Consider the following 27,504-nt stretch of genomic DNA (forward strand, 5'->3'; position numbering starts at 1 on the left):
CATACCATCAAGGATCAAGTTAGATAACGACTCTGCAGCGTCAAAATGTCCCCAGGTTCACCGCTCGTGGCCGAACACCCACCACCGATCCCACCAAGATCACCCTTTCGGACCTCACAATGCTACAAGCAGGATATCGGGGACGTGTGGATATCAGCTCACTCCACCTCGGTGCCCGGTCTCGAAGGGGATTCAGCCGCCGCTCTCTACATCGCCATAGACGAAGTTCTCGACACGATGACCTCGCGCTGGCCATACAAGATGGCCGGAAAGCAAAATCGCATCCCCATTGCCATTAAACCGCAACGTTGGCTCTCGGCTTACGCAGAGGGGAATGTCGACTCGTCGACCTCAAGCGTCTATTCTTGTTATCCTGAGGATCTGGACAAAACCTCGGAGACTCCGCCGCAGAGAGAGGAGGAGGCTTTCTACGCCGAATCGTCTGACCCGTCGAGCCCACGCACCTCCTGCGAGAGGTCAGGCTCATTCTCCTCAGCAGCGACCTCGGGTAAATCCTCAGACGAGCTCAGCTCGTTTCCATCGCCACCAGGCGTCCAAGTCCAGGATTTCAGGAGCAAGAATCCGATAAACTCCGAGGATGTGTCCGTGGCAAGTATGATCTGCCCGATAGAGGAACTGCCCGCAATCATCTACCAGCCCCGAATCGTCGCATCCATCAACGAAGACACTGACGACGAGATGATGTTCCCTCCTCACCCGGCTGTACGGCTGCCCTCCTCGCGAAAAGAAGCGATTCGTGCAACGACACGACCTGGCCGCTCATTCAGCCTGGGCGCGGTACTGACACTGCAGAAGAGGAGGTCGTCGATACGCTCGTCTCGGAGACACACAGTACCCTGACGAACAGTACTTCCCGGTAAATACCTCCGTGTTCGGAACTAGATATCTTGCGAGCGGAGGGAGAGCGAAGCTCGCGCCTCATCAGCCCCGTTCATAGTCGCTCCTGTATGGCTCGAAGTAATGCGACATTTCGGTCCCGCACTTCTCGTACTGGCATTTCCGGTAGAAGCCCTCGTTCTCCGGGCTGCAGTCCAAGATGGCCTTGTAGCAGCCGATGTTCTGCGCGACCGAGTCCAGCGCGTTGATGAGCAGCTTGCCGAGACCCTTGCCTTGGTGGGCTTTCGCGATCGAGATGTCCTCGATGTGACCGATCGTGCCGAAGTTGTGGATACTGTGAAGGGCATGGTTAGCACGCCCGTGTGTATAACGATAGTATGTGTCGTGGTGCAAGGCGGACAGGGTCTTGGACAGCAGCAGGTCATCGACCACTGGCACGACATGCGAAGGCAAACCTCCGAAGACCATCGCTCTCTTCCCCACCACCCACCAAGAAACAGACAGGAACGCCGACTTGTCTCCGACAAAACCCCAACAACAACGAGCTCACGTCAAAAACAAGACCCAGGAAAAAAAAAGGCAAGGCACTCACAATTTCCTCTCCACAATCACCACCCCGGTCCCGACGATCCTCCCCTCAAAGTCAATAACCACATTATAAAACCACCCCTCCCCCTTCGCGACCATCCAATCATACTGCTTCTCAAAGTCCTGCTGCGTCGGCTCACCTATCCACGTCAAGGTGGCCAGACAGTCGAAGTAGCCCCTGGAAAAATCGTCGCGCTGGAGGGGCCGCACGCTGTAGCCTGGGGGCGTCGCGGAGTGGATGGCGGGGCTGAGGAGGGAGGGGGGAAAGATTGGGGGGTGGGTTTGTGGCATGTTTCTCGGGGTGAGGATGGGGCAGGCTGTGATGATGTTGATGGGAGGTTTGTAGTAGGTGTAGGAAGGCAGGTACAGGGTGAATGAGAAGTCGGGTGGGAGGCGTGTGAGATATGTGTGCAAGAGTGAGTGGGGTGGTGGGGGGCGGGGGAATCAAATGGGCTTGGTCCGGGGTAGTCAAGATCTGATAGGCACAGCGAGGCTCGCGCACTCACTCTATCCAACCCCCCCGGTATGTGTATTTGCGATGCCAGGGCTGACAAAGTTGAGTCCTCGAGCTTGACTCGAGCTTTGGAATCAATAAGAGGCTGCTAATTGCTAGCCCAGCAGAAACTAGAACGGAACTGTATTTTGAGCCGGCGTGAGTGCCATCCATGTAAATGCGAGTCCCGCGATGACCAGTGTTCGCCTTCCACAGCCCCGAATATGCAATCCTAGACCTCCGTCCAACGTAGCCGGTCCTGGTAACACTTTGTGCGCCTGGTGACATACCGCCAGAGATGCCCATGCGATCTCAAATGTCGTCGTATGAATCGTCAATCACAGCCTTCGCCAACTGTTCCCCCTTTTCGCCTCCACTCAATATCCTCTCAGTCAGATATTCGCCGATCTTCGCACTCAACTTCGCCCCCAACGGCTCTTCGCTGTGGCCATTCATTTGCACGTCCGGCTCCTCTTCTACAAGTGTTGCCAGCGCCTCCAAGATCGCCTTCACAACCTCATCACGCTCCTCCGCCTTTGTGCTCCCATCAATGATGGCGGTGTCGGTGAGAATCTCCTCATACGCCCTCAGGTTTGGGACCACAAGCTTGCGAACGATTTCCGCGCCACCTATGGCACGAAGTCCCTCGAGAGCTCCCCAGTGCGCACCTAGTGATTTCTTCGGGTCGAGCCAGCACCGCAAGCATGTCCGTGCGAGGCGGGGCTTGAGCCCAGACGACGATCTCGCGTATTTAGTGGAGAGTCGTGCGAGTAGCGACGCAGCGAGTCGTCTTACTGAGAAATGCTCGTTGTTGCCCTGTGGGCCAAGATTGCGGCCAATTAAGCAGGTGAGGATGCCCGGGATGAGTGATGGAACATATGCGGCTAAGTTTAGTGTGCCGTTGCGAGATAGTGCGTCGGCGATCGAGAGTACGGTTGTGAGGGTAAAGATTGCGTTGGGACTTGACGTGGCATGCGTGATCTTTTCTGAGATCCAGGAGACGAAATATGGAAGCAGCTGTGAGATGCCGCCGTCCGAGCGTAATGATGCTAGCGCTGCAGCACGCAATTCAGGCTGGTCCTCGGAGAGCGCCGAGGAGGCGATGCGCTCGAAATAGAGCTGTAATTCTTGCGAGAGGTGATGTTTTACCAGTGGTTTCGTGCCCGACGAGTCGATACCCGCCATGGCCTGGAGGTACGGGTTGGCCGACTTCGCAACGAGGTCAACACCGCGGCTTTCCGTTGCTGTTGGGTTCTGCGCAGTGGTCGGCTGCTGGCCGTCAACCGCTAGCCAGTGAGCTGTAAAACTGCATTCGCGGGGTACTTTCGGTAGTGGTGCGTTGATGAGCTTTTCGAGTTCGAGTTCTTCGTCTTCCAACCAGTAGATCGGTTGCCCGGGCCTGGCGGTGTCAGTCGCATATCTAATATGCTGCCCGAAGGTGCAGCGGACGGCGTGGCAACTGAACACAACTTACCCGAGAGATGCTTCGCCATACTTCAGCGCACGTGTCGACTCGTATCCGTAGAGCTTCCAAACTTGTCAGCTAACCGCGCCTCAATACTGATCGCATCGCACCTACCGGTTCGATGTCTAGCGCCCGCAGCGCGTTGCTGATATCTTGTGTCCAGAGAACATTCCTCTTAGCTTTCCGCATCCATTTCAGAGCCTCTTCTACCACCACGGCCACGCGAAACTCAACATCTTGCGCTAACCTAGCTGTGACCTCCTTGTTTAGATTGAGTACGCCCACCGCTTCGGCAACATCTTTGACTGAGTCGCTGCCCCACAAAGTCATGGCTGCGGTTCGAGCCTCAGGTAAGACACTGAGCTTGCGATCATGCGGCAACGGACGAGTAAGATTCTTTCGGCAGATGTGGAAGTCAAGCGCAATGCGAACTGCGCGGATAGGAGGTGTGTGTCGTTTGGCGATTCAAGCGAGACCCGCGGGTGTGAGGTGCGCGCGTTACGGTTGGTAGGGTCGCGCGATGGTCTGTTTTGTTTCCAGCCAAGGTCTCTGATTATTTTCCCACTCACTGTCGAGGATTCGAAGGTGCTGTCGTGCACTTCGCGATTAGGGCCGCTTGACTTGTACTTGTGGTTGCGAGCAGGTTGCTGGCATACGTGGTGAACACTCCCCAGACTTTCGCATTCGGCACGAGTCAGCAGTATACAGAACCTTGGCATTCATGAGTCGCATACTGTTCGAGAGAACCAGGCAGTGAAAGGCACCACTCTCCTTAAGATTTCGCTGGATTCTCACAACCTGCAGACAGAGGACAGGCTAACGAGAAGCCAATGTTGGGAAGAGTCTAGAATCTATACATGGATTTTCTTTACTGATGCTGTTCTTGGGGGCAAGTCAAGCAATCAACTACTCCTCTCCTTCCTCAGCGACCCGCCACACCAAGCGCGCACCGCTAACACCCTTTGTCTTCAGAATATGCAGCGCCTTTTCCGCCCTCTCGAGTAGCGTCTGCCCCTCAACAAGCACCATGTCATTTGGCTTGACGATCCCCATGCTCAGCGCCGCGGGCATGATATCGGCCTGAAGATGCCGCGCCAGGAACTCATTGTCTGCATAAAAATGCGTCCGTACACCACTAGGCTTTACTCCAGCCGCCCACGAGGCGCACTTCGTTACATCCATCTCGTATACGGGATTAATGCCCTCTGACGCGTCGACCACGATCACGGGGAGCATAATCGCTACGCTCGTGCCGGCCTGGGCGATCTTTGAGATTGGTTGGAGGGTACCAGTCTGGCTACCGATGCAGTCGATAATGTACTTCACGAAGTCTTTGCCGCCGGAGTGCAGCGATAGAAACTCGGAAATCGCATTGGTCACGTTGTCTGACCGGTAGTCGAAGCACGCACGTGCCCCATGCGTCTGAAGCTTGTCGTGGTGCGCCTGGCTGGATGTCGCGATAATGTTCTTGTAGCCGTAGTATTGCAGAATCTGAATCGAATATTGTCCCACGCTTGAAGAGCCGCCCCAGATCAAGATCCAGTCATCGGCCTCTGGTGGTACATAGTTCGCGGGTTTTGGCCATGGGAGCTCAAAGTTCAGTTCCTTGGTGATTGTATGCCATGCTGTAACCTGTAAGAGGCTAGGTCAGCACGATAACTCCAACTATAAGGTAGGCGGACTGACAAAGTTGTTGCCAAGCACGACCATTTCCTGCATCGTATGACCTGGTGGTACGAGTCCGAAGAAATTGTCTGGTGCTGTGCAATAGAGCTGGTGCGACTTCTCGACATTGTTGCGCCATGTGAATCCCGCCACCTTGTCGCCGACTTTATATCTGGCTGTCAGTCCAGCTTCCACAACCGTGCCAGCTGTACCATCGCCGAGCCCTTGAGGGTGTTTGACCAGAAGTCCGCCAATAGCTTGGTGCATATCCAGTGGCGTCGAGGCAGTCCACTCAACCCTGACGCGGACTTCATTATCTTTGGGCCGCACGGTCGGTACCTGATGAACTTCCAGTGGTGCTCCCGGAGCAACAGTCACGACGCGAGGATGTGTTGACATTTCGAATGCAGTCCAATGGGGTGTAGACGCCTAAGGCGGTAGCAGCTTCTCATGGGTAGCCTCGACTTCAAATAGGCGTCTCACACCGGAAACGAGGTGGTAGCTGACAAACCAGGAGCCACGCCATCGGGCGACTGGCATATATGCTCCAAGCATGTTTCCTCTGCCGCGCAATTGATATGTCCAGGAATCTGGACTCTGTCGATCACCCCAGTTTCGTCCGTTGAAGGCCTGACAAATTATTCGGACGAACCCTTGGCGTGCCAAGACTTGATCTTGGGGCGGGCTTCACGTATCGAGAATGGCTGAATGTGAGGGGATCATGGAACTCCTCATACCGGACCCATCGTGAACATCATGGGCCTCGGATTGAAGCGAGTCAGCTGCTCATAGAGGGTCGACCTCAAATTCGAGGACATTGCCGTGAAACCCTGAGCCGGAGAGTGCTGCCCTAACGCGAGGCATATCCACGCCAGCTTCGAAGCCTGGCACATGGCTGGCCATAGCCATGTGAGTTTGGCCTATCTCGAACAGCTTTGCCACGACCCAGTCTCTCTCCTCCCTGTCTTGCAGTACTGTCAACGATATCCGCAAGCCAAAGATGATGAAGAAAGGCCCGAGGAACGAAGATGTCAGCATGTACTTGACACTGCGACAGATCTCGAGCGCCGAGTCGCGGTTCTCGGCGCGGTATAGACCGATCTTTTCCGGCTCAATATCTTTGGAAAGCTCAATGAGGACAATGTTCAAAAGGATATTGATGGTCCAATATCCTGTCACGGAGGACGCGACGAAGATGTTGGGAAACCGGTAGTAGATAGGTATAGCTGGATCGTCGCTGAGAGTCGCTGTCCAGGAGAGTCGGCATTTGGAAAGTGCACCTTTGAACTTGAAGTAAAAAATCCGAAAGCTCTGGCGGAGGTTGGAGCATCTTTCGATGAGATCGGCAATGAAGTCGCGTAACGTGGGGAAATGTGCTTTCTCGGCTTTCCAGATGCTACGAAAGTGCTTTGAGCGGTACAGGAGTTCGGGGATGTCGAGCATGCAGTCGTACAGCATCTCGGCCAAGTCGAACAGCTCGAGAAAATGGACATCGCGCCCGGTTGAGCGGAGATCGTGGAAGATAGATTTGCTCAAATCGCGCCACTCGGGCTCGGCCAGGAAACAAGGCTGGTCTCTCTGGCATGCCTCTGTTCATGGTAGAGCTCACGTTAGCGAGCTGGACTCGTGGAAGGAGAGGAATAGCGCAACATTATAATTCTTGACCTGTGTGTCTGACAGATGTACTCCAAGGATGAGCCACTCACCAATGATAATGGTATGTCGATAGGCGATGAACATTTCTCTTGCCATTCCGAATCTGTATGCATCAGGGCCACGAGCCTTGATCAAAGCGCCAGCGCCTCCGGCGTGTGCTACCCAAGAGGCGTTGCTGTCGGAGGCGAACATCTCATAGAACGACAGCATGATTGTCGATGCGAGGGTCTCTTCTGCCATTCCGGTCTCTTCTGTGAGTAATGCTTTGTTGAGGAGTTTCAAGGTCTTTCCGTACCACGGTCGACTCTCTTCGAGACATCGTGTAGACCCGTGAAGCCGACCCAGGTGAGCTAACGTGACTGCTCGAACAGCGCAATCAAGAACTTGATGATGCCCACCCATAAGAGGTGGTAGCATCTTGAACCAGCTTCCGTGCGATCTGAGCATCTCTGGAATATTGTTGGTTTGATTTGGTGGGAACATGTTGCTATGCATGACATTGAAGAGCTGCTCCTGCATTCCAAAAGGCGCGCGCACCGATGCTAACGACAGGGGATTCTCGCTGATGATCTGCTGCAATGGACTCCCGTCGAAAAGGAGGGAAGCACTGGGTCCCAGAGCGTCCCTGTCGTGCTGCGACACATCGACATATTTGTTCTGCTCTAGAAACTGGAACAGCGAATTGCCGTGAACAATGATTCCCAAGCTGTGGACAGAGTCGACAGGGGTTCCAACTATAGGCGAGTCGTCAACCTCAATGGAATGGTCGATAACCTCCGTTGTTGTTGTTGTTGATTCGGTCGAGCTACTGTTGAGGTTCAAGGAGGTTGTCGAGGCTGTAGAGCTCTCACCCTGGAACGAGGCTTTGGTCTCATACTTTCGCCTCAGACGAACTCCTTCATCCTGGAACTGAGGATGATTGGTATCGTGGTTCGCAAGTGGGGAATCGGAGTGATGACTTACCTTCAAGCCTTCCGAATAGACGCAATCCCGGTTCCCCTTTTGGCAATTACCGCAGACAGGTTTGCCTTGATCACAACGTACTCGCCGCTGGACACAAGTCCTACAGCCTTTTGATCGAGGCACACCGACCATGATATGCAGTCACTGATGCGCACGAATGTGCGTACGTCATGCTTGACTACGCAACGTGCTGAACCTGTTCTGGTGTCAAATTCATAGTTCTGTCTCTTGATGGCGCGGAGCAGATGTATGGCAGTACGCTGCGGAGGACGTCGTCGCCTACACTGTGTGCGAACCGGTACCTGGAGGCCACGGCAGAGCTGAAACGAGGCGGTTGAGACGCGTCAGGCTGCTGTCATTTCAGTGTGGGCCAATCGGAAGCAGCAGAATACCATATGGTGGGACCCACTCAGTGAAGAAGGCCTCCCAGTTTACTGTTCGTGATGGGCGATGATGGGAGGGGCAAGCTGTGCATGGTTCCACTATGAAATCCTGAAGCTTTTATGGCGGACTCGAGTCTGCCTTGTCTGCCTTGACTCCTCGCTTAAAATGCTGTGGGAGGTGGCCTTGGCTTGTTCCGCCTCGCCTTGAACGGCATACATTCCACTGCCAAAGCCTCGTCCTCTTCGCTGACCTTCCCACTCATGAACTCCCTAAGCCTCAAGCTCGTCCATGGCAACATCATCCTCATCAGTGCCAACAATGGCTTCCGAGACTTTCCACACCTGAATGAGATTGTCGTCTGCCGCACTGCACACAACCCATGCGTTGTGCATATTCCAAGAGAAGTCGCTAATACGGTTCTGGAAGGACAAGTTAGTACCACGTGAGAGCGCAGCAGCGCGCGATAGTATGAGGAGCTTACAGTGTGTCCGCCGTGCATGAATAGGAGCTCTGGTGGCCCATCCTGGCTGTCTTCGGGGTTCTGCTCCTCGCCCACACGAGCTAAGTCCCAGAAGATGATTCTGCGGTCGTAGCTGCTGGAGCCGAGCACTGACTCTTCGAATGGATGCCACTCCAATGCTGTCACGCTGTCTTGGTGGCCCTCAAGTGCATGCACCTTGTGTTTTAGATTTCTCATGTCCCAGATAGCGATAGTGGAATCTTCGCTGCCAGTCGCCACTACTGTCTCCGCCGCAGGGTTGAACGCTAGAGCATTGATGGCGCCTTTGTGCTGATCACGGCCAGACACAACCGCAGCTTTTGTAGGATCTGCTGAGCGCACATCGATGATTTGCAAAGTCACATCGTCCGACACCGATCCAATGAGAGATCTGTGGAATGGATGGTATTGTACGTCATTGACAATGGACGCGTGGTGCGAGCATACCCGTGTTGGATGAATAATCGTGTTGGTCTTGGTCGCCTGCGTGATGTCCCACAGTCTTACGGTAGTGTCTTCCGATGCCGTCGCCAGGTGGCCGGCCTCAAGCGGGCTCCAGCTGAGACCGTAGCCTTCGGCGTCGTGACCATGCAGTTCGATCTGTGGCTTTATCTCGGATGAGGGGGTACTGGAGTGCTTGGACTTATCCCAGATCAGTACTCGTCCATCTGTGCACATCGTTGCGATGATATTTGGGTTCTGTGGCTGGTACCGAGCACGGTTGACTTCACCGGGATGTGTGATCTTCTGAATGATGTTGAACTTGACTTCAATCTGAGACTTGCTTGTCGGACCGCCTCCATAGCCGCCAATTTCTCCAGTCTCTTCATTGTAGTCTTTTGCATTTGGTGCAGGTGGATTTGGTAGCTGAACGTTGGCGATTTGTAGATAGTTGGGCTGGTCCTGAGCTGTGTGTGTTCCAATCAACAGCCGATGTTTCGAATAGTTGCTGCCTGGTACTCTTCTCTGGATTAGCACATATCTTAACCTCTCCGTAAAGGCCATACTCTTGCTTGTCTGGAAACCACTGAGTCGTCAATGTAGGCCAGTCGAGCGCGGTGCTTAGAATCATGTCGTAGAGGAATGGCGCATTTTTCTTCCATGTCTTATACTCTTCATTGATGATCTGCTGTTCGTTGTTCTTCTCCGTGTTCTCGGCGGCGGTGAACTCTTCGCTCACTGTAGATTGTTAGCGGAGTGGATGCGACAGCGAGCTGTGGTGCGGCATACTGTTGTCGTCTTCCTCCATTGTGGCAGAGCCTATGTCACAGGAGTATTGGAAAGACCGTTAGGCTAGACAAGAAGCTTGAAGGGAACTGGAGCTGGCTGATTAGCGAAAGGTACTGGTCTCGACCCCAGGTTGTAAATCTAGAGCACTCAACGCGCTCGCGGCTCAGGCGACGCGTGCGGGCTGCCACTATCGATAATGCAACCTGACCTTGGCTACGGCGGCCTGCAACGCCACAAGGCGGCCGCCACCGCCTGATTTCTTGGCTTTTTCAACGTTCATTCAGTCATCGACTCTCCTCCACAGTCATCACTCGAACAACAGCAAAGGAGAACCTCCTCCTCTTGATACCCTCTACCTTCTACCCCCTTTCCCTTTCCCTTCCTTCATCTCTACTCTTCCGAAAAGCAGAGGCCACTTCGCTCGACTGAGCTTAGCCTCATCATCAACCTTCGATCTCGTGACTCAGGCCACACTATTTTAGAGCATCTGATCAATCTCGCTGGAATCGAGTCGCAGCCATGGGTGTTCCAAAGTTCTTCAGGTGGCTCGGAGAGCGCTATCCTTCAATCTCGCAGCTGATCGCGGAATCAAATGTGCCTGAGTTTGATTGTTTATACCTGGATATGAACGGCATCATACACAACTGTACCCACAAGGATGGCGACTCGGCCACTACACGAGTAACTGAAGAGCAGATGTTCATCGCCATCTTCAATTACATCGAGCACCTCTTTGGCAAGATCAAGCCTAAGAAGCTTTTCTTTATGGCCATCGATGGTGTAGCGCCTCGGGCAAAGATGAATCAGCAGCGCGCCCGCCGCTTCCGCACAGCCCTTGACGCGGAAAAGATGCGTGAAAAGGCTATCAAAGAAGGCGTCGAAATGCCTAAAGAAGACCCCTTCGATAGCAACTGTATCACACCTGGTACGGAGTTCATGGCCAAACTGACTCTCCAGTTGAAGTATTTCGTCAGCAAGAAGGTCTCGGAAGACATCGATTGGCAAGGCGTTGAAATTGTCCTATCTGGCCACGAAGTCCCTGGTGAGGGCGAGCACAAGATCATGGAGTACATTCGCCAGGCAAAGGCCCAACCTGAGTACAACCCTAATATTCGGCATTGTTTGTATGGATTAGACGCCGATCTGATCATGCTGGGTCTTTTGAGCCATGATCCACATTTCTGTTTGCTGCGCGAAGAAGTCACCTTCGGACGATCAAACTCGAAGAAAAGCAAGGAGTTGGAACATCAAAATTTCTATCTCATGCACCTTTGCATTGTTCGCGAATACTTGGAGCTGGAATTTCAAGAGCTTCGCGAGACTGGAGCGCTGGATTTTGAATTCGACATGGAGCGCGTTATTGACGATTTCATCTTGATGGCTTTCTTTGTTGGCAACGATTTCTTGCCGAATCTTCCCAATCTTCACATCAACGAGGGAGCATTGGCGCTCATGTTTCAAAAGTACAAGGAGATTCTTCCTCGGATTGGCGGATATATCAACGAGCAAGGCGTTATCAATCTGGACAGGCTTTCTGTTCTCTTAGATGAGCTCTCCGAGGTGGAGCACCGGTTTTTCCAAGCCGAGTATCAGGATGCCAGCTGGATTGCTGCCAAGAAGCAGCAACCCAGCAACGATGACTCAGCCCTGAAGCCCGGCAAGGTTCCAGCAAGGATCACGATCGATCAGAAGAAGTTGCTCGAGCAGATCAGGACTTATTTCATAGCGCCTGCCAACAAGAGCTCATGCGAGCCTCTCAATCTACCTAGCACTCTTCCAGCAAGAGACCGAAAATTCGTACAACAGTTAGCCGTCAACTTGAATCTCGAGTGGAGTACTGAGGAAGATGCCGATGGGAACCGCTTCATACAGCTGCGATTTCCACTCGCCGACCAGGATGACGATGACTCCGTTGACGACGAGGAGGCTCAGGCTGCGGCCACGCGCATTCTCAAGCGCTACAAAAACGCCAAAGTGGAGGAGAATTCCAGCGAAGAGGCCCAGCAGCAGATGCAGAAGAAATACGACGACAAATTTCGTCAGTGGAAGGATAAATACTATACTGACAAGTTCGAGTGGGGCTTGGATAACGATGAGGAGATGAGGAAGCTCACGGAGAACTATGTTCAAGGCCTTCAGTGGGTGTTGTACTACTACTACCGTGGCGTTGCCTCATGGCCGTGGTTTTATCAATATCATTATTCGCCAATGATTTCCGATGTCAAGAAAGGCTTGGGCGCGGACCTAAACTTTACCCTCGGTCAGCCTTTCCGACCATTCCAGCAGTTGATGGGAGTGCTTCCGGACCGCAGCAAGAAGATTGTCCCAGCTGTTTACCACGAGTTGATGACTCTACCAAGTTCACCCATCATTGACTTCTATCCACGTGATTTCGATCTGGACATGAATGGCAAGAAGCAGGATTGGGAAGCGGTGGTCAAGATTCCCTTCATTGACGAAAAGCGCCTCCTGGGCGCAATGGCGACCAAGGATCCACTTCTCACCGATGACGAGAATCGGCGCAACGATTTCGGTGTCACCCTCAAGTTCACCTACGATCCGGAACTGGACTACACATACCCATCGTCATTCATGGGCGTGTTCCCGGATTTGCCTCACTGCCACTGCTTACAGAACACTTTCGAGCTCCCGACCATGGATGGTCTTGAGCCGTATGTAGGCCTCGTCGAGGGCGCCAAGATTGGCATCAATGCGCTTGCCGGCTTTCCTAGCCTCAAGACCCTGCCGTTCACGGGCAGCCTTGGTTTTCATGGCGTCAACGTGTTTCAGCAAGACAGCCGAAATGAAAGCATGATTGTCACCCTTTCTGACACGGAACGGCGTACGAAAGTTGAGTACGCCAAAACTCTTCTCGATCGACGCGTGTACGTTGGCTACCCTTTCTTGCAAGAAGCCAAAGTTGCCAAGGTGTCAGACGAGTTGTTCGACTACGTCCACGATCCTGCAACCAAAAGCCTCAAGGCTATTGAGCACGATGGGAGAGGAATTGATGACTTCAGAAAGAAGGCCGACCGCATCGAAAAGTTTTACAGCAAGCGACTTGGCATGCTGGCAGGTGATGTGGAGTCAGTCGTGCACATCGAGATGCTCAAAGGTCTGAGAAAGATGGAGGACGGATCCACCGTCAAAGAGTATGCAGAGATGCCCGGCCTTGAGACCGTTCATGCGTCGCAGCTGATCGTTGAGAATGTCGTCAGCGAAGACGCGCGTTTCATCGAGCAGGCCGCACTTCCCATTGAAGAGGACTTCCCAATCAACACCAACGCATTCTTCTTGGGCGACTATGCCTATGGCCGGCCAGTCTGCGTTGTCGGACATCAAGGCGGAAAGACCAAGTGCTTGGTAGCAACTTCGCCTGGTCGGCAACTGGAGTTCGGCAGGGATATTGCACGCCAAGCTGAGAAATTGTCACCATACTTTCCCTCTTACATGGTTGCCAGACAGCTGTCACTCAACGCACTGGCTTTGGCGAAGATCACATCCTCGTACCAGGTCAAAGTTGATGATACGCGGGTGAACCTGGGACTGAATTTAAAATTCGAGGCCAAGAAGCTTAAAGTCCTGGGATATTCTCGGAAGAGTGCTGGCGGATGGGAGTTTAGTACTGCCGCCATCAACCTGCTGACCTCGTACATGACCAACTTCCCTGACTTCATCGCTGCGATACATCACAACCCACAGGGTGACATGTTGTCGCCGACGGACCTCTTTCCCGGAGACGAAGCTGCGGCGAAGGCGCGCGTCAAACAAATCCAGGCCTGGTTGAAAGAGATTGAATCGAAGAATTTCGACCGCGTCCCATTGGAAGCCGAACAGCTTGACTCGGACATCGTCAAAATGATTGAGAAGAAGGCTGACGAAGTTGTTGCCAGCGAGGCTCCACCGGTGAACAAGGCCATGAACGGCATTCCCCGTCAAGCTCTGCTCAAGCCATCTGATGCCCAGTGGCGTCTTGGTGGGCAGCAATTTGTTCTCGGAGACCGCATCATCTACGTGGCGGACTCTGGAAGAGTCCCGATTGCATCAAAAGGAACGGTCGTTGGTCTGACACAGACCACACGCGAAACATTCCTCGATGTGGTGTTTGATGTGACGTTCATGAGCGGCACGTCCCTGGGAGACCGTTGCTCGCCGTTCCGTGGCTCCACCGTGCCTACTTGGACGGTGCTCAACCTCAGCAACAGACAAGTGTTGTCTATGTCGAAAGCCGGATCGGATCGTCAAGCCAATGGAACTACGCAAACACCGTTGACGGTTGGCGGCTATGGTATGCCTGGTAATCAGCTGCGAGAGGCTGCAGCCCCCGCACCACTGCGGGGTGGCTGGCGAGGAGCTGTCGCAGGTTCTCCCAGTCGCGGTTCGTCCAATGGCCGTGGTCAAACGAATGGTTCCCTACCTTATCGCAACCAAGGCAGCCCAGCAGGACAAGGAGGAGTCAATGGTTTTGCCCCACGTGGTCGCGCTGGATTAGGTTCGCCGGCTCAGTCTACTCGGGGTGGCTACGCTCCCATTGACCGTGGGGATCAGAACAATGGTGTGGCTCATTTTAATCCAAACTTTCGCCCGCAGCAGCACAACAATGTGCCGCCGCCCCCGAGCCTTAATGCTCCCACGGGCGGGCGTGGTCGGGGCCGTGGCCGAGGTGGACCGCCAAGAGGCGGAAGGGGTGGAACGCGAGGAACTTGACGAGGCCACAGCACACACAGACAAGAAATATCTGGACGTGTGAGACGGTGATTGGCACGGGGCGATAAGACATCTTTGTCACATGTTTATTGAACCCAACCTGCAGCGTGGTAGTGGCCGGAATGACAGAATTCTCCTTCTAGACCGGGTTGAATAAGACATTGTACCGCCTGAGCTCCCCATAACCCACTGCTTCGCTTCTCTACGCGTGAATTGCTCCCATGACCCAGTGCGGCATCGAGCGCGTGCTGTACAAATGCTCACAGACCGCGACAGACCGGCAATGCTAGAGCCTGGTAATCAAGCACACCTGCCCCGCACTTTGAGGCCATCCAAGTCGACCGCGGCTGCTCGTGTCGGAAGCAGCATGCCTGTCTGATTCGGACAAATCGCCTTGACTCATCCAGCATGACAACAAGCACATGATACCCTCGCATCCCACTTGGGACCTAGTCTGTGCACGACCTGCGCGTCATTTCGATGAACACTTTTCACTCCATGGACCCGGCGGAGCCGTCCGCTGCGACCGTTGATTTGGTGCCGCCGACACGTACCTGAACGATTGCTGCATGATTGCTTCATGCCTCACCTCAGAAGTCCCCACCCCTCGCATGCAGTAATGCAGTAATCCCTCGTTTCCGGTCGCCCTAGCTAAAGCGTACCCCCACACTATTGCTATCACGCTACCTCACTGCTGTTGCGCAATCAGAGGCTAACTAACCTACTACTCCCGTCCAGCACGGCACACGTGCACCGGGACCCCCGTGCACCACCTTCTGAGAGCTGACAGACAACCCTGGGAAACCGTAGAGTGGTTCATCGTCATACGCAGCTCACCACCACCGCCGACTCTACCATTTCCCACCCACACCCGCTCGTCATTGAGTCAGGTGTTGCATGCCCCTGTTCTGAAGCGCGCCACCTGTTGTAAAAACCCGTTGTTAGCCGGGTCCTGCATCCACCAAGGACAACGTTCGCCTAGGAACGAGCCAGCCCGCGTTTCCTGCCACGCACGAGTCTAGGCGACTCTTACTGGATCCTTTCCCCCCCAAGCCAGCGACATCAGCACGGTACAGCGTTTCGGCCAGAGACGTTGCATTCAACTTTCAAACGAGGGCGTGCCACACACACCCAGACTATTCCTAGCCATCTACTGATTCTTACCCACGCTCCGCAACTGTGGATTCACACGCTGCGTCATCTCACACGCACAGCAGAGACAGACCATAGCTTTGCATTCTTTGTGGTTTAAGCATGAGAACCACGGGACAGGGGATTTTGACCTTCTATCGACCACCGGGACTTTGAATAGATGTATTGGCTTGTCGACAGCTGATCCAGGACCACACAGCCCAGCTCGATAACACCACTACTATCCGCTCCCATAGATCCACCTCGTGCGGCAACCAGCTGCCTCAGGCAAACCTTGTGGCTGCCTGTCACCCCAAATTCGGGGAAGTCCCTGGTGACTCTGCTTCACCGCAGGACCCTTGGAAAAGGCCACTTCGACTGCAACGGGATCAAGCCTTGCCCCCAAAGTTTCGTTGGCAGTTGACCGTCAGCTTCGCGTGGACCAAGTAGCTCGCTCGAGTGCCTGGAATCCGCTGGTGCACCGGTATGATTGATTCAGTCAATCTCGTGTCTGCACAGATCTCTCTGCTGGAACCCCGACTCGCGTTGATCCATATTCCCATCGAGCTATATTCCCTCTTCCTGCAACCCATCCTGCAGCTCCTCTTCGGGGAAGACCACGATGAGGACGCCGCGTCCGTACCGTGGACGAACCGCCATGAATTCCTGAACGTTTCAATCACCCCGGAGGGCTGTTCCGTGATATGTACACGGTATTTGGCGGATAAGTACATGGTTCCGATAAAACGCCAGTACGAGAATATAGCTTCAGGCGTCGAGAATTTCGATGAAGACTATATAGTCATCCAGGTCGACGGTCAAGGTCTCGATGCGGGACAGAGGGTGCTAGAGCTGACCTCACCCTTGGCAATGGCCGGCATATCCATTTTCTTCATCACGACATACTTTTCGGACTATATTCTGGTGCCCTCGCGCGCGCGCCGGACCGTCACCAAGGCACTCGAGCAACGAGGCTTCGTCTTCTCTCAGTCCGTGGATGCATTCGTGTCTCAGCTGTCACCAACACTGCCATTTACAGGCCATCATGAGCGAGTGCCTTCATCACCGTCGAGCGTCGGCAATGGCATACCGTCAACACCGCCGGCCAAAGACCTTCCAGAGCTTCAGCGGCGAACCTTCACCAAGCTCAAGAAAAGCAACATCGTTCCGTACGTCGATCGCGAGCTCCGCTTGATCAACTGTGCGGGAAACTGTGATGACGCTGCAGCTCAAGAGACGTTGAAAAACGACCTTTTGCAGGTCCTCTTGTCCACATCGCCAACCAAATTGAAACGGAAATGCCCGGGGAAGCAAGCAAACGGCAACGGTGTCGGTCATGGCAGCGTGTCCGATAACTCATCATCGTTCATCTCCATCACAATCACGGGCAACGAACCAATCTCCATCTTCCTCGAAACCCGCCTGCTCGAGCGCCTGGGAAAGACGCTGCTTGGTGCGAACACGCCTGACCCGGAGAACACACTGGTTCCCATCACCTTCGACTTGCAAGCACTGCCGATGGAAGCCACGGGTATCGTATGCGGCGTGGCAGGATGTCTTGCGGCCGGAAATACCGGTGCGAGCAAGGAGCTCGGACAGAAACGAGAGGAATGCGATGGCGCGTTGGACATAACCTTCTTAAGCACGGCTAAGGCTGGAACGGTGCTGGTCAAGGAGAGCGATTTGGATCGAGCCATAGCGGCGCTTGATTTCGGCATACGGGAGGTTGAGGTGCTTGCGTAGGAAGAGAGGCTCCGAGGCGTGTGTCAGTGGCCCCAAAATATGTGCTTGCTTACCTGTATCGATGCTCGTCTTCTTGTGCCAGCTTCATGTTCCGTAGATGCTGACTGTTCCTGCCGCACCGCCAGCGGCGAATACACCCTGCCGACCTTCTGCGCGACTGGCCTCTCGCCAGCTGACGGCACTAACCACTTTGCCGGCGGTGTTCTGATCGACGGAGCCCACGCTTCTGCCTGAGACAACGTCCCACGCTCTTACTTTCCCGTCGGACTCGCTGCCACTGAGCACGATTGACTCGTTCAAAGCAAAGCAGCTCTTTAGGCGTAGACTGTCATTCTTGTACCCTGCATCGTGGCCCTGTTCGGGAAACGAGCTCAAGCAGGAGCCATCTGCTCGATCGATGAGGCGGATCTTGCCGTCCAGACTGCCCACCAGCATAGTCTTTGCGTCTCGGGAGACTAGCAAGCTGGTGACGGCGGCAGCCATAACATCCTGCGTCACTCGGCCCATGCGAATATCGTAGCTGCGCACCCTTCCATCGACGCTACCGGACAGCACCTCGTAGCCATTGTCCGGCACAGCCAAGCTCGAGACATTGTCCTTGGCTTCGTCGAGCACCATTATGGGCTTCGCGTCCTTGCTCTTGCAGTCCCACAGCTTGACGGTGCGGTCATCGCTTCCGCTCACCAACACAGTGTCGTCAACGCCGGCGAATGCGACGCAAGTGACCCGGCTCGTGTGTCCTTTGTCTGTATTACTTCCGAATCTCCTCGAGGTGCCCTCGGCATTTTGCACGTCCCACAGAAAGACGCTACGGTCGCCTCCGACGCTGGCGAATTGCTGATTGTCACGCGTCACGGCGATGTCCAGCACCGGATAGCCGTGCGCCGCGTACTTCTGGATCGGTCCGGAAGGTTTCTTGGAGTGTGCAGGCTCGGTGCGCGAGAGGTGGATCTGGCGGTCGGAGGACCCAGTGAGGACGTAGGTGCCTCCAAGGGAGGAGAAGGTGATGGCGTTGACAGGGCCGGTGTGCGATGAGAGCGCGTTGAGCAGGCGTGATGGGATGCTTGGATCCATGGCAATGGCAGTATCCTGCGCCGCAACAACTCAGGTCAGGGTCTTGGAGGAAAGGGTTTGCAGCCCATCACTGGTCGCGCGAGCGGCGATCCGACCGTCTGGAACTGTCACCAGTCAAGCTGCAGGGGACATTTCGTCATGGATGTTGATGCAAACCTGCCGCGCTCGGACCCCCTTGTGTAACATGCAAGCCACGTGGGCGACGCTGGAAACAGACGAGACGGCAAGGCATGGATGGCTCCTTGGCATGGGCCTGGACCTGCGCAGAGCCTGTCATGGCGGCGACGACAATGTGCCATGTAGTATCGATGATCGATCCGGCAAACTCAGAAGCAACTTCCAGTGCGTACCGAGTACTCTATTACGCATCGGATCTGAGAGGCCGCAATCCCCACGTCGAAATCTCGGTAACCGGTAGCTGGACAGCATGTCACGCCCGTTGAGCCCTCGGAGAAGCAATGCCCGACGGAAACAACGGGTAGCCAACGCCCACCGCGCCCGCCCTCTGTCCAGCCACCCTCCGCCGCGCTGTCACGCCACTTGGAGCAAGGGCGACAGCGAGGTTCGACTACGAGAGTTCAAGCACTCTGGCTGGCTGTGTACAGCGCAGACGCCCGCACCGCGCTCCGCTAGAATGGCAACTTGTTTCCTGTAATAGCAATGGAATTGCAACCGCTCGCCAAATGCTCGGGGTTATGCCAGAGCAGTCGATGATCGGCACGTACCCGAGCAGACTACGGGCTCGTTCATCTCCAACCACGCTCTTGGCCTGCGTCTTTGTGCATGCCGGCGAAAGAGTATCCTGAAAGATTCCAAGCACATAGCGTGCAGGGCGCTGGCAGCGTTGGCAGCGTGAGACTTGCCACATCGTCTCTCTTCCCCACTGCTCCATCCGCCCGGAACCTCATTGCAACCACCTTCTCGGACACACCGGCTCAGGGTCTTATGGACGAGTCCACTCCACAGCACGAATCGTCTGCGCAGGCGAAGAAGCGCCGTTTTTCCCGCGTCAGTAGAGCGTGCGTCGAGTGTCGAGTCCGTAAAATCCGCTGTGATGCTCGACAGCCATGTGAGCCGTGCGAAGACTTCAACCGCCGCTGTGTCTACGCTTCCACCAGGGCGCAGAGAACTGGTGGTGCCCCGCGTACCAAGATTCTCGAGGACCGTCTACGGCGAGCACGTGCTTTGATCTCCCAACTCCAAGCGGAGCATCCCTCTGTTCGACACCGTGCTGAAATCGATGCCATCTTCGACACGCCGCCAGGGTCGCCAGACTCGGTGTCCGCCGCCTCGCAGCAGGCCGATGAACAACATGACGATGACGACTCCCTGGCGGGCGACCTGGAGAATATGATGGATGGCCAGGGCCGCTTCACCACTGCTGACGACAACAACCTGACCTATTTCGGCGGACCCTCGGGTTTCACATTCCTGCACAAAACCCAGCAGCTTTTTGGTGACGACGAGAGCGCAGGCACCGGACCGCCAAAGCCAGCCAGTCCACATCACCTCGCTCTGTCTCATCTCTTCGACTCGCCGCTCCCGGACAAACAAGCCTTGTCTACAAGTGTATCCATCAACCAGCTGCTACCATCGCGCGCCACCGCAACGCGCCTGCTCAGCATCGTCTTCGAACAGACTCACCAGCTGCTACGTTTCATTGATGAGTCCTGGTTCCACACCCAGACCGACCGCATCTACGAACTCGATCCCATCGACTATGCTGACTCCGACCATGACTTTCTCCCTCTGTTCCTCGGCGTCGTTGCCGTGGGCTATCTGTTCGATCCTCAGCGCCACAAAACCTACGGCTGCCGAAGGACCATTGACCAAGCCATGCGCCACTTCATCGCCGCCAGACAGATGATTGATGTCACCAGGTGCCATGATCTGGTCGCCCTGCAGACCATCTTGATCTTTGCCCTGTTTCTGATGTCGACCGCCCGCCTAGCTACCGCGCATACCTATGTCGCTCTGGCGGCAGCAGCTGCAATGCGAATGGGCATGCACTCGCAGACCACCTACGGTAATTTCCTACCCCGCGAGAACGAAGCCAGGAGGGCTCTTTTTTGGACGATTGTGAAGCTCGACGTCTACACTGGGACCGTGTTGGGCCTGCCTGGGCTGGTCAACCTCAGTCATGTCGATCAAGTGCGGCCAAGTGGCTCAATCAAAGACTACCAATCCGCAGACCCTGCAAGTTCGGCATCCCGTAATAAAATGAGGATGCTCGCAGCCTCGGCGCAGTATCGTGAACTGCTGCTCATCATTGCGGAGATGGTGCAAAGACTGTACCCGAAGACCGAGCACGAAGCAAAGCAGGTCCGCCGATCCAAGAAGATGCTGATCAGCAACACTGTCATTACGGACGTCGAAAGACAATTCAAAGCCTGGCGAGATAATCTGCCCGTGGCTTTGGGCGTCGACAACGAACCAGACTCGCCGGCTTTAGAGAGGTAAACAACTTGCCGCAGGCTTTGGACATTAACACTGACTCTTTCAATAGCACTCTGTATGAATTGGAAATGGCGCACAACCTCGGGCACATCCTCCTATATCGCCCATTCTTACACTATCTCGCGCGCATGCGCGACCAGACGCCTCCAGACACACGCCAGCTGCGTTGTGCATCAGCCTGTGTCAAAACCTCGCGCCAAACCATCACTCGCTCGGACGAGATGCTCCAGCAAGGCTACCTCGCCCCAGCTGCGTGGCAGCCCGTCTACACCATCTTCCTCGCCATCGTCGCTCTAATCTTCTATTTGGCCACGCAGAAAGGCGCACCGGACTACTCGGCCATCGAAATCGAGGCGCAGATCGGCATCCGCATTCTCGCAAGCACATCCTGCCAGGACATCGGCAGTCGGCGGTGTCTTGACGTGCTCAAAGTTCTGGCCCGGCGTCTCGGCCACATCATCCAGCTTGACATCGAGAGCATCGAGAAGCAGACCATCAGCTTCTGCCAGGCGGATGTGACTGTTCCTATGGCTACGCAACCGTCGCAGGCTTCCAACGTTCCACTACGCCACCCTTCCGTCGCGTCGTCGAGTGATTATTATTCCGACTCACCTTACAGCCGCACTCACCCGCCGCAGATACACCCTCAGATGTCCCATCCACCCATCCTGCGCTCCAACACCCCTCACTCCCGCAGCTCGGCCGTATCATCATTACCGGCGCACCCGGCCCAGCCGCACCCAGGACAGATCTACGGGCACCCCCTCGGACAGCCTGCCATGATGCAGCAGCGCATGGCCGCAACAGCCGCCAACGCCATGTTCCCCAGCGCCGTAGGCATGGGCAGCGACGACTTTGCGGCGCATAACGCCGCCAGCAGCACGTCAGACATGGAGGTGCCGTTTTCCGACACGTTTGCCTGGCCGTTCGATCCAAGCCAAATGACGACGAGCGCCGCGAGTGGTGACGGTGGTGGCGTAGGCGGTGTGGGAGGTACCGTTAATGGGGCCGCCGGTGCTGGTGCCGGTGCCGGTGCGGGCGGTGCAAGTGGTGCTGGTGCTGTGGGAATTGCAGACGGCATGGGCGGAGGCAGTCCCCTGACCAGTGAGGATATCGCCGCGTTTATGATGAGGATCAATCCTGGTCAGGAGCCTTTCTTGTGAGTCAATAACGACCTTGAAACTTGAGCTTTGAATATCGGTACGGAAAAGGAGGGGTTTTGGCGAGCCAGAGTGCGCAACCCGCCAGGTTCGGAGCCATACGATTGCACCTGGATAAACCTGTGAAGGTTCTCAACGGAAAAGACGAAAGCTTGAGTCCTCATCGCGATGGTAATCTCACTGGTGGGCACTAAGAAGGGGCGTGGAAAGCTTCTGCTCTCGCGGCGTGTGTGTGTCTGTGTTGCATGTGAGCTCCCCCTAACCAAAGCGTTTCAACCTACTACTTTCTACTGAACTACCATTCTCTCTTTCCTGAGCACAATTGCCAATGCTGTGCAGTGTGCGTGAATCAGATACGATCCTGATCTGTACCTGGAGAGATGAGAACGAGAGGAGAGCTCCCGCGGAGATGGACCTGCAAATGCTGCTTTTGCACCCCCTCTTCCCTACCCTTCCCTTGACTTCCCGTGCCTTGCCTTCGCCCGTTCCGAGGATCTGGAGATGTGTTTAGACCTCGGGCATCGAGTGCCACCCCTTTTCAAGGAAGCAGCGAATGTGCACATGCCGTGGTGCATCTCCCCAAGCGTAACAACTCCTGTGAACATGAACAGTGGCGATCACATATCAGTACAGACACAGCTCAAGTCCCGAAAACTATCGCGCCGCATCCGGCCAAGCCCATGGTGCTAAGGTCCAGACGCGTAGCGTAGATGAGCATCATTACGACACACCAACGACTCCGACGGCCACTCTCTGGCATTTCTCCCAAAGAAGCCAACGAACACAAGCCGAAGAAACAAGGCCGAAACCCAGGCCGAAGAGACCCAGCAGCATCGTCCCCAGCTTCGTTAGCCATAATCAGCATCACTCCCTCAAACACCACTAGCACTCGTACCACGGTCACGGCTCCTTCGACCGCCGCCCCATGCCACCGCGCTTGATGCAACACCTGTGCCAAACTTTCAACCAGCGAAGCCTTTGACCGATCGAGATCCCAAATCCCAGATCCGGCTACTCTTTCCACAAACCGAAAGTTCCCCCAGACCCTGCAGGAACCCCCAAAACCCAGGCTCAGACCCGCCAGTTCGTGCCCCTAGCCCGTATGTACAGTAAACCCCACCGGCCCGGCCCCATAAGCGGGAGGCCCCAATTCGGCCGGAACTACAGAGCCCCGCCCCATGTATCCGTAGGTTGGGGAGCACACATCTATCCGAGTTTTTCTCGGTTTGTCGCATTCCCGTTTTCAGACGCGGACAGGAGCCCGCGGGGAGGGGGCGGGAGGGTTACACAGCATGCAGATCCCCAGGTAGCGGGGGTCTTCCGGATTGGGCTTTTTGGCTTTTTGGGTAAATGCAAAATGTGGGTCGAGGGAGAATGGAGATGGACCCTCGTGTTCATGACTTCCAGTGATACGCTGCAGGCAGGTGGTGGGCACGCGGGCGGGGGAAAAAGACCCTTGAAAGTTTAGCGAGGGGCTCGGGTCTCGGACATGGATGTGTGTGGCATGGTATTGCGTGATATGGGATTCCCGGGGAAGGGGGAGGGGAAATCGAACATGTGATGCTGGATATGCTGTATACCGTACGGGGATTTTCCAAGAAGGGTAACCGCAGTAAAAGATAACGCGCGTGGCGAGGAACTGTCTGACTGTGGGTGGGTGGCTCAGTTCCACCAACGAACGGCACACTGGGGACCCTTTTGCTCACGAATAACTGTGTTTCAGGACCTCTGACTCGACCCTGGAATCGCTACAAGTAGCAACACGCAAACGCGAGGCCTCGGAGATAGACGAGACAGAGACAAGATCGATGACCGAATCTACGCGTCGGCGCGTCAGGCAAAGAAAAGCCGCCGCTTGAGAGAGAGAGGCGCTTAGGTCCTAAAGTCAGTCAGGGTCATCAGGATCACACCAGAGGTTGTGTCTGTGACTCGACTTTGGTTTTTTGACCCCCATGTGATGATTTCGCGTGTGCGTGGGTGACATAGCGGTGTGGTGTGGTGTGGTGTTGTGTGTCGAGCGACATATGTAATCTGTATCCCGCGGACACATTTTGCGTATGTATATGTATATGTATATGGATCTTAGTGTTCAACCATCCACTGGCCCCTTCACCCAAATATATCGGCCCACCCCGGCGCAAAGGTCCCGTCTCCATCAAAGAAGACAAGGTAATACACCGCGGCCGTGACAAAGTTGACGTACCCGAATGCCACCACAAGAATCCTAGGTGGATGCCGCTCCATCACCTGCCACTTGACCCAGGTGAATGTGTGGCTGCAAAGGCTGTCGGCTACCACCGAGAGGCGCCATGCAAGTAGTAGGAGGGAGAGTACGGCTAGGCGGGGTATCGTGTCGAGGAGCCGGAGTGCCGGGCGTGCTATGCGAGGCAAAAGGGGGAGTGGAGAGCTCTGGTCTGTCCAGGAATGCCCAGAGGAGGGCGATGCAGCAGGATCCCGAAGCTGGTTCGCGGAATTGGCGGTTGATGTTGTAGTTGCTGCTGTGCCTGGGGTGCCGATAGTACCCTCCTCGGCGGCGGCAGCGCTTTGTTGTTCAGACGTGATCTCGTTGTCCCTGCTACCTGATTTCCGATGTGTAGAGTAGGATATTACCAGGACCAGGAGGACTACGATGGGGTGGGTGAGTCCGAAGAAGATGTTTTTAAACAGTCGCTTTGCTCGGCTTTTCCAGGATGATGTCGCAGATTCAGCTGTGTTATCATGTGGCGTATTGTTCAGTGATGATATGGACCTGGGCTCGACAGAATTGATTGAGGTTGTCCTCTCGCTGGTAGTGTCATGGAAAGTGCCGGGAAGGATCTGGCTAGGCAGCGTTGTGGCGTCTGATATGGGTGCGGCGTTGTCGTCGGAAATGCTCGGAGGGCGCCGCTGAAGAGTATCTGCTGCTGTGTTGGTCTGTGTTGAGTCACTAGATGAGCGGATGGCAAACTCTGCTGCGACGGATGTGCACAGATCTTCTGAAACAGCAGTATCTCCGGCAGTGGCCATGGCCGAATTGGGATAATCTGCCACCAAACATCGCCTCGTCAAAACTCGCCAATGATGTGTGCCACATCGTGTGCACTGTTTGTAGACTTTATCTACAACATAGTTCAGAGCAATTGCGACTGAATAGCAGGCGAGGCCGAGGCTCACAAGCAGCTCTATGGTGAGCCGTGGCTTGCTGACAAGTCCTTGGCTAAGGTCCTTTGCTGGAGCCGCGATAAGAACAGGAATACAGAGGAAACGCGTGCTCGTAAGGATGGCAAAAAGGGGCTCGCAGGCGACCTGTGGGCAACTCTTAGCCTATTAAGGAGATCCGAGCGAAACAAAAACGAAGCGTATAACGATATGACGGACTCGCAAAACAGGCAAAGCGACTTACCAACGGTTTCTCTTCAAACATTATGCAAAGAGCATACTGAGTAAAGTAGAGTACAGCTAGAAAGGCCACCACTTCACACACCCATTCAGAGACGTTTTCAATGTCTGCAGGAGCTGCAAAGCCCACTTTATCGGCAAGACTATACCACAACAAAAAGATGTAGAAGAGATGAGGACCCCATCCAACAATACAGGTCGTCCTTTGGATGGAGCGTTTCGATCGGAGGCCAGACGCAGTCAAGCTTTCCAGGAGCTTCTGGATCTCTCGTTGAGGTTGGCTGATTGTGAGTGAGCAGATCAGATTAGTCGCTGACGATAGCAGATACATCGCAGCAATAGCCTGCGTCACGGGAATTCCTTGCATGCTTAACAACTTGATCGCCTGCGGCATCACCCCTATCAAGAAGAGCGCAAGCTTAGTCAGGGCTCCTGTTCGTGCCGAGCCAGTCTCTCCTTCCTCGTGCGAATGACCGTGACTGCGCCAGGCTTGGAACGCTACGAAGATATCGGCAGCCATATCGATCAGACAGACAAATGGTGAGGAGCGATGCGGCCACAGCGAGCCTTCGAAAGCGTTGCCATTCCATAGATAGCCAGTAAATGATGGCTGCAGCATTGCATTGGAGACAATGGCCAAGAGTGCCCAGAAAACAGACCAGCCGGACACCGATTCGTGGTGTTGGACATTGTCGACTTGTGGCACGGACGTCAGGTGTCTGTCCATGACCCACAGTCGTTGTCCAGAGTGATGGCGTAACGCTGGCCTTGGTAGCGGTGAAGAAGAGGTGATGTGCCACTGGAAAAGCTCATGTTATGACAGGATGTAGAAAGACCGCGCTCTCTACCATTAAGCTGCCGCTGCTGTGGCAATCTGCCTTGAGCATAGCCACGGCCGTGCCCGCGATGCGAATTTAGGCGAATTGGGGTCCTTCAGGCACTAGCAAGGGTGATAGCTTCCGTAAAAGCTTGGTCTCTTCCCACTTCCTTTGGGGCCGGATAAGCTTGGCAGCGGATACCTGAGACCCTCTCTCCGGGACACGTTTGAGAACTCTGCGCTGAATCGATCTGGTTTTCGCGAAGCCGTAAATGAGAGCCCAAAGATGACAGAGGAGATTTCTAGTGCCCTGAGACTGGAAGTGGGTGCGGTGGATACGGTGAGCAGAGAGATAAGTCTGACAGTCGGAAACTTGTATATTATCGCGATGGGTCGAGTTACAGGTTGTGTGATTTTCAACAGATGACATACCGCATATATGGCTTCCAATCCGAGTCATTAGACGTTTCTACCTACACGAGATTTCTCCAACCGTATGATATCTCGAGTAATCGCGCGGAATTTGCAGCCGTCGAAGCCGTGTGGATCATGGCGACTTTTTGATAAGTACTGGTCTTTCAGCGATACAGATTTGGGGTAGGGTTTTCTGATAGGCAGCATTGGGCATTATAGTGGAGTCAGAGGCAGAGCAGTGATCTTGATTCTCTCGATTGATAGGGTGTCTCCTGCCTATCTCGACCGTCTCAACTCATATCACGGATGACGAAATCGAATAGGTCCACAGGTGTCAGATCGTTCGCCCTACGAAGATTGAAAGCCTGAGGCAGCTTCTGCCGGGCTACATCATAAGGTCGTTCGACAGGAAGGTGTGATTGATGTGATCGAGAATGTCCATTAGGCTGAGTGCATCTGTCACTGGAGAAACCCACGAATAAGAACGTCGGCGGTATGCGTAAGTGTAAATCACAGTAAACGTCGTGAACGTCTAGGCCAGCAGGGACAGGACGGCTTTCGTAAGCTTCTTCGAGGCTGGCTGATCTTCATATTGAGTTTTGCCAATTGGACATTCGGAAGGGCCCAGCCGCCTTGGAACTTGCGGCATGTTCGTGTTGATTCTACCTACTAGGCCCGAGGCGGTCGAGATTCATTCAAAGACGAATCCCTCTCCGAACTCGTCCCAATGGCTTTGGCCATGACGACAATCAAGCTCCCAAGGTATGCAACGAACCGTGTACTTGCGACAAGACTCAGATGCAGCTCAGAGCCGGACTTTTA

General features: G+C 54.7%; 10 protein-coding genes across 10 annotated transcripts; 3 read left to right on the plus strand and 7 right to left on the minus strand.

The window, feature by feature from the left end:
- Positions 1-942: 942 nt before the first annotated feature.
- HMPREF1541_10232 (uncharacterized protein) lies at positions 943-1,737 on the minus strand (the record flags this gene model as incomplete). The annotated part of the gene is made up of 2 exons (XM_008714903.1): positions 943-1,192; positions 1,451-1,737. The coding sequence occupies 2 exons, from the start codon at positions 1,735-1,737 to the stop codon at positions 943-945; spliced, it is 537 nt and encodes a 178-aa protein (XP_008713125.1).
- A 514-nt stretch (positions 1,738-2,251) lies between these two features.
- On the minus strand, positions 2,252-3,734 carry HMPREF1541_10233 (uncharacterized protein; the record flags this gene model as incomplete). Its single annotated transcript, XM_008714904.1, has 3 exons — positions 2,252-3,338; positions 3,414-3,466; positions 3,519-3,734. 3 exons carry the CDS (start codon positions 3,732-3,734, stop codon positions 2,252-2,254), a joined length of 1,356 nt encoding a protein of 451 aa, XP_008713126.1.
- Positions 3,735-4,310: 576 nt separating this feature from the next.
- Positions 4,311-5,468, minus strand: HMPREF1541_10234 (uncharacterized protein; the record flags this gene model as incomplete). Its single annotated transcript, XM_008714905.1, has 2 exons — positions 4,311-5,036; positions 5,091-5,468. 2 exons carry the CDS (start codon positions 5,466-5,468, stop codon positions 4,311-4,313), a joined length of 1,104 nt encoding a protein of 367 aa, XP_008713127.1.
- A 387-nt stretch (positions 5,469-5,855) lies between these two features.
- Positions 5,856-7,820, minus strand: HMPREF1541_10235 (uncharacterized protein; the record flags this gene model as incomplete). Its single annotated transcript, XM_008714906.1, has 3 exons — positions 5,856-6,658; positions 6,776-7,634; positions 7,689-7,820. The coding sequence occupies 3 exons, from the start codon at positions 7,818-7,820 to the stop codon at positions 5,856-5,858; spliced, it is 1,794 nt and encodes a 597-aa protein (XP_008713128.1).
- A 521-nt stretch (positions 7,821-8,341) lies between these two features.
- HMPREF1541_10236 (uncharacterized protein) lies at positions 8,342-9,820 on the minus strand (the record flags this gene model as incomplete). Its single annotated transcript, XM_008714907.1, has 4 exons — positions 8,342-8,491; positions 8,554-9,532; positions 9,579-9,750; positions 9,802-9,820. 4 exons carry the CDS (start codon positions 9,818-9,820, stop codon positions 8,342-8,344), a joined length of 1,320 nt encoding a protein of 439 aa, XP_008713129.1.
- Positions 9,821-10,320: 500 nt separating this feature from the next.
- On the plus strand, positions 10,321-14,508 carry HMPREF1541_10237 (uncharacterized protein; the record flags this gene model as incomplete). The annotated part of the gene is made up of 1 exon (XM_008714908.1): positions 10,321-14,508. The coding sequence occupies one exon, from the start codon at positions 10,321-10,323 to the stop codon at positions 14,506-14,508; it is 4,188 nt and encodes a 1,395-aa protein (XP_008713130.1).
- Positions 14,509-16,125: 1,617 nt separating this feature from the next.
- Positions 16,126-17,382, plus strand: HMPREF1541_10238 (uncharacterized protein; the record flags this gene model as incomplete). Its single annotated transcript, XM_008714909.1, has 1 exon — positions 16,126-17,382. One exon carries the CDS (start codon positions 16,126-16,128, stop codon positions 17,380-17,382), a length of 1,257 nt encoding a protein of 418 aa, XP_008713131.1.
- Positions 17,383-17,466: 84 nt separating this feature from the next.
- Positions 17,467-18,456, minus strand: HMPREF1541_10239 (uncharacterized protein; the record flags this gene model as incomplete). Its single annotated transcript, XM_008714910.1, has 1 exon — positions 17,467-18,456. The coding sequence occupies one exon, from the start codon at positions 18,454-18,456 to the stop codon at positions 17,467-17,469; it is 990 nt and encodes a 329-aa protein (XP_008713132.1).
- A 945-nt stretch (positions 18,457-19,401) lies between these two features.
- Positions 19,402-22,076, plus strand: HMPREF1541_10240 (uncharacterized protein; the record flags this gene model as incomplete). The annotated part of the gene is made up of 2 exons (XM_008714911.1): positions 19,402-20,912; positions 20,963-22,076. 2 exons carry the CDS (start codon positions 19,402-19,404, stop codon positions 22,074-22,076), a joined length of 2,625 nt encoding a protein of 874 aa, XP_008713133.1.
- Positions 22,077-24,182: 2,106 nt separating this feature from the next.
- HMPREF1541_10241 (uncharacterized protein) lies at positions 24,183-26,178 on the minus strand (the record flags this gene model as incomplete). Its single annotated transcript, XM_008714912.1, has 2 exons — positions 24,183-25,358; positions 25,456-26,178. 2 exons carry the CDS (start codon positions 26,176-26,178, stop codon positions 24,183-24,185), a joined length of 1,899 nt encoding a protein of 632 aa, XP_008713134.1.
- Between the last annotated feature and the right edge of the window lie 1,326 nt (positions 26,179-27,504).

The sequence above is a fragment of the Cyphellophora europaea genome, assembly GCF_000365145.1.
Source record: "Cyphellophora europaea CBS 101466 unplaced genomic scaffold supercont1.12, whole genome shotgun sequence".
NCBI classification, from domain to species: domain Eukaryota; kingdom Fungi; phylum Ascomycota; class Eurotiomycetes; order Chaetothyriales; family Cyphellophoraceae; genus Cyphellophora; species Cyphellophora europaea.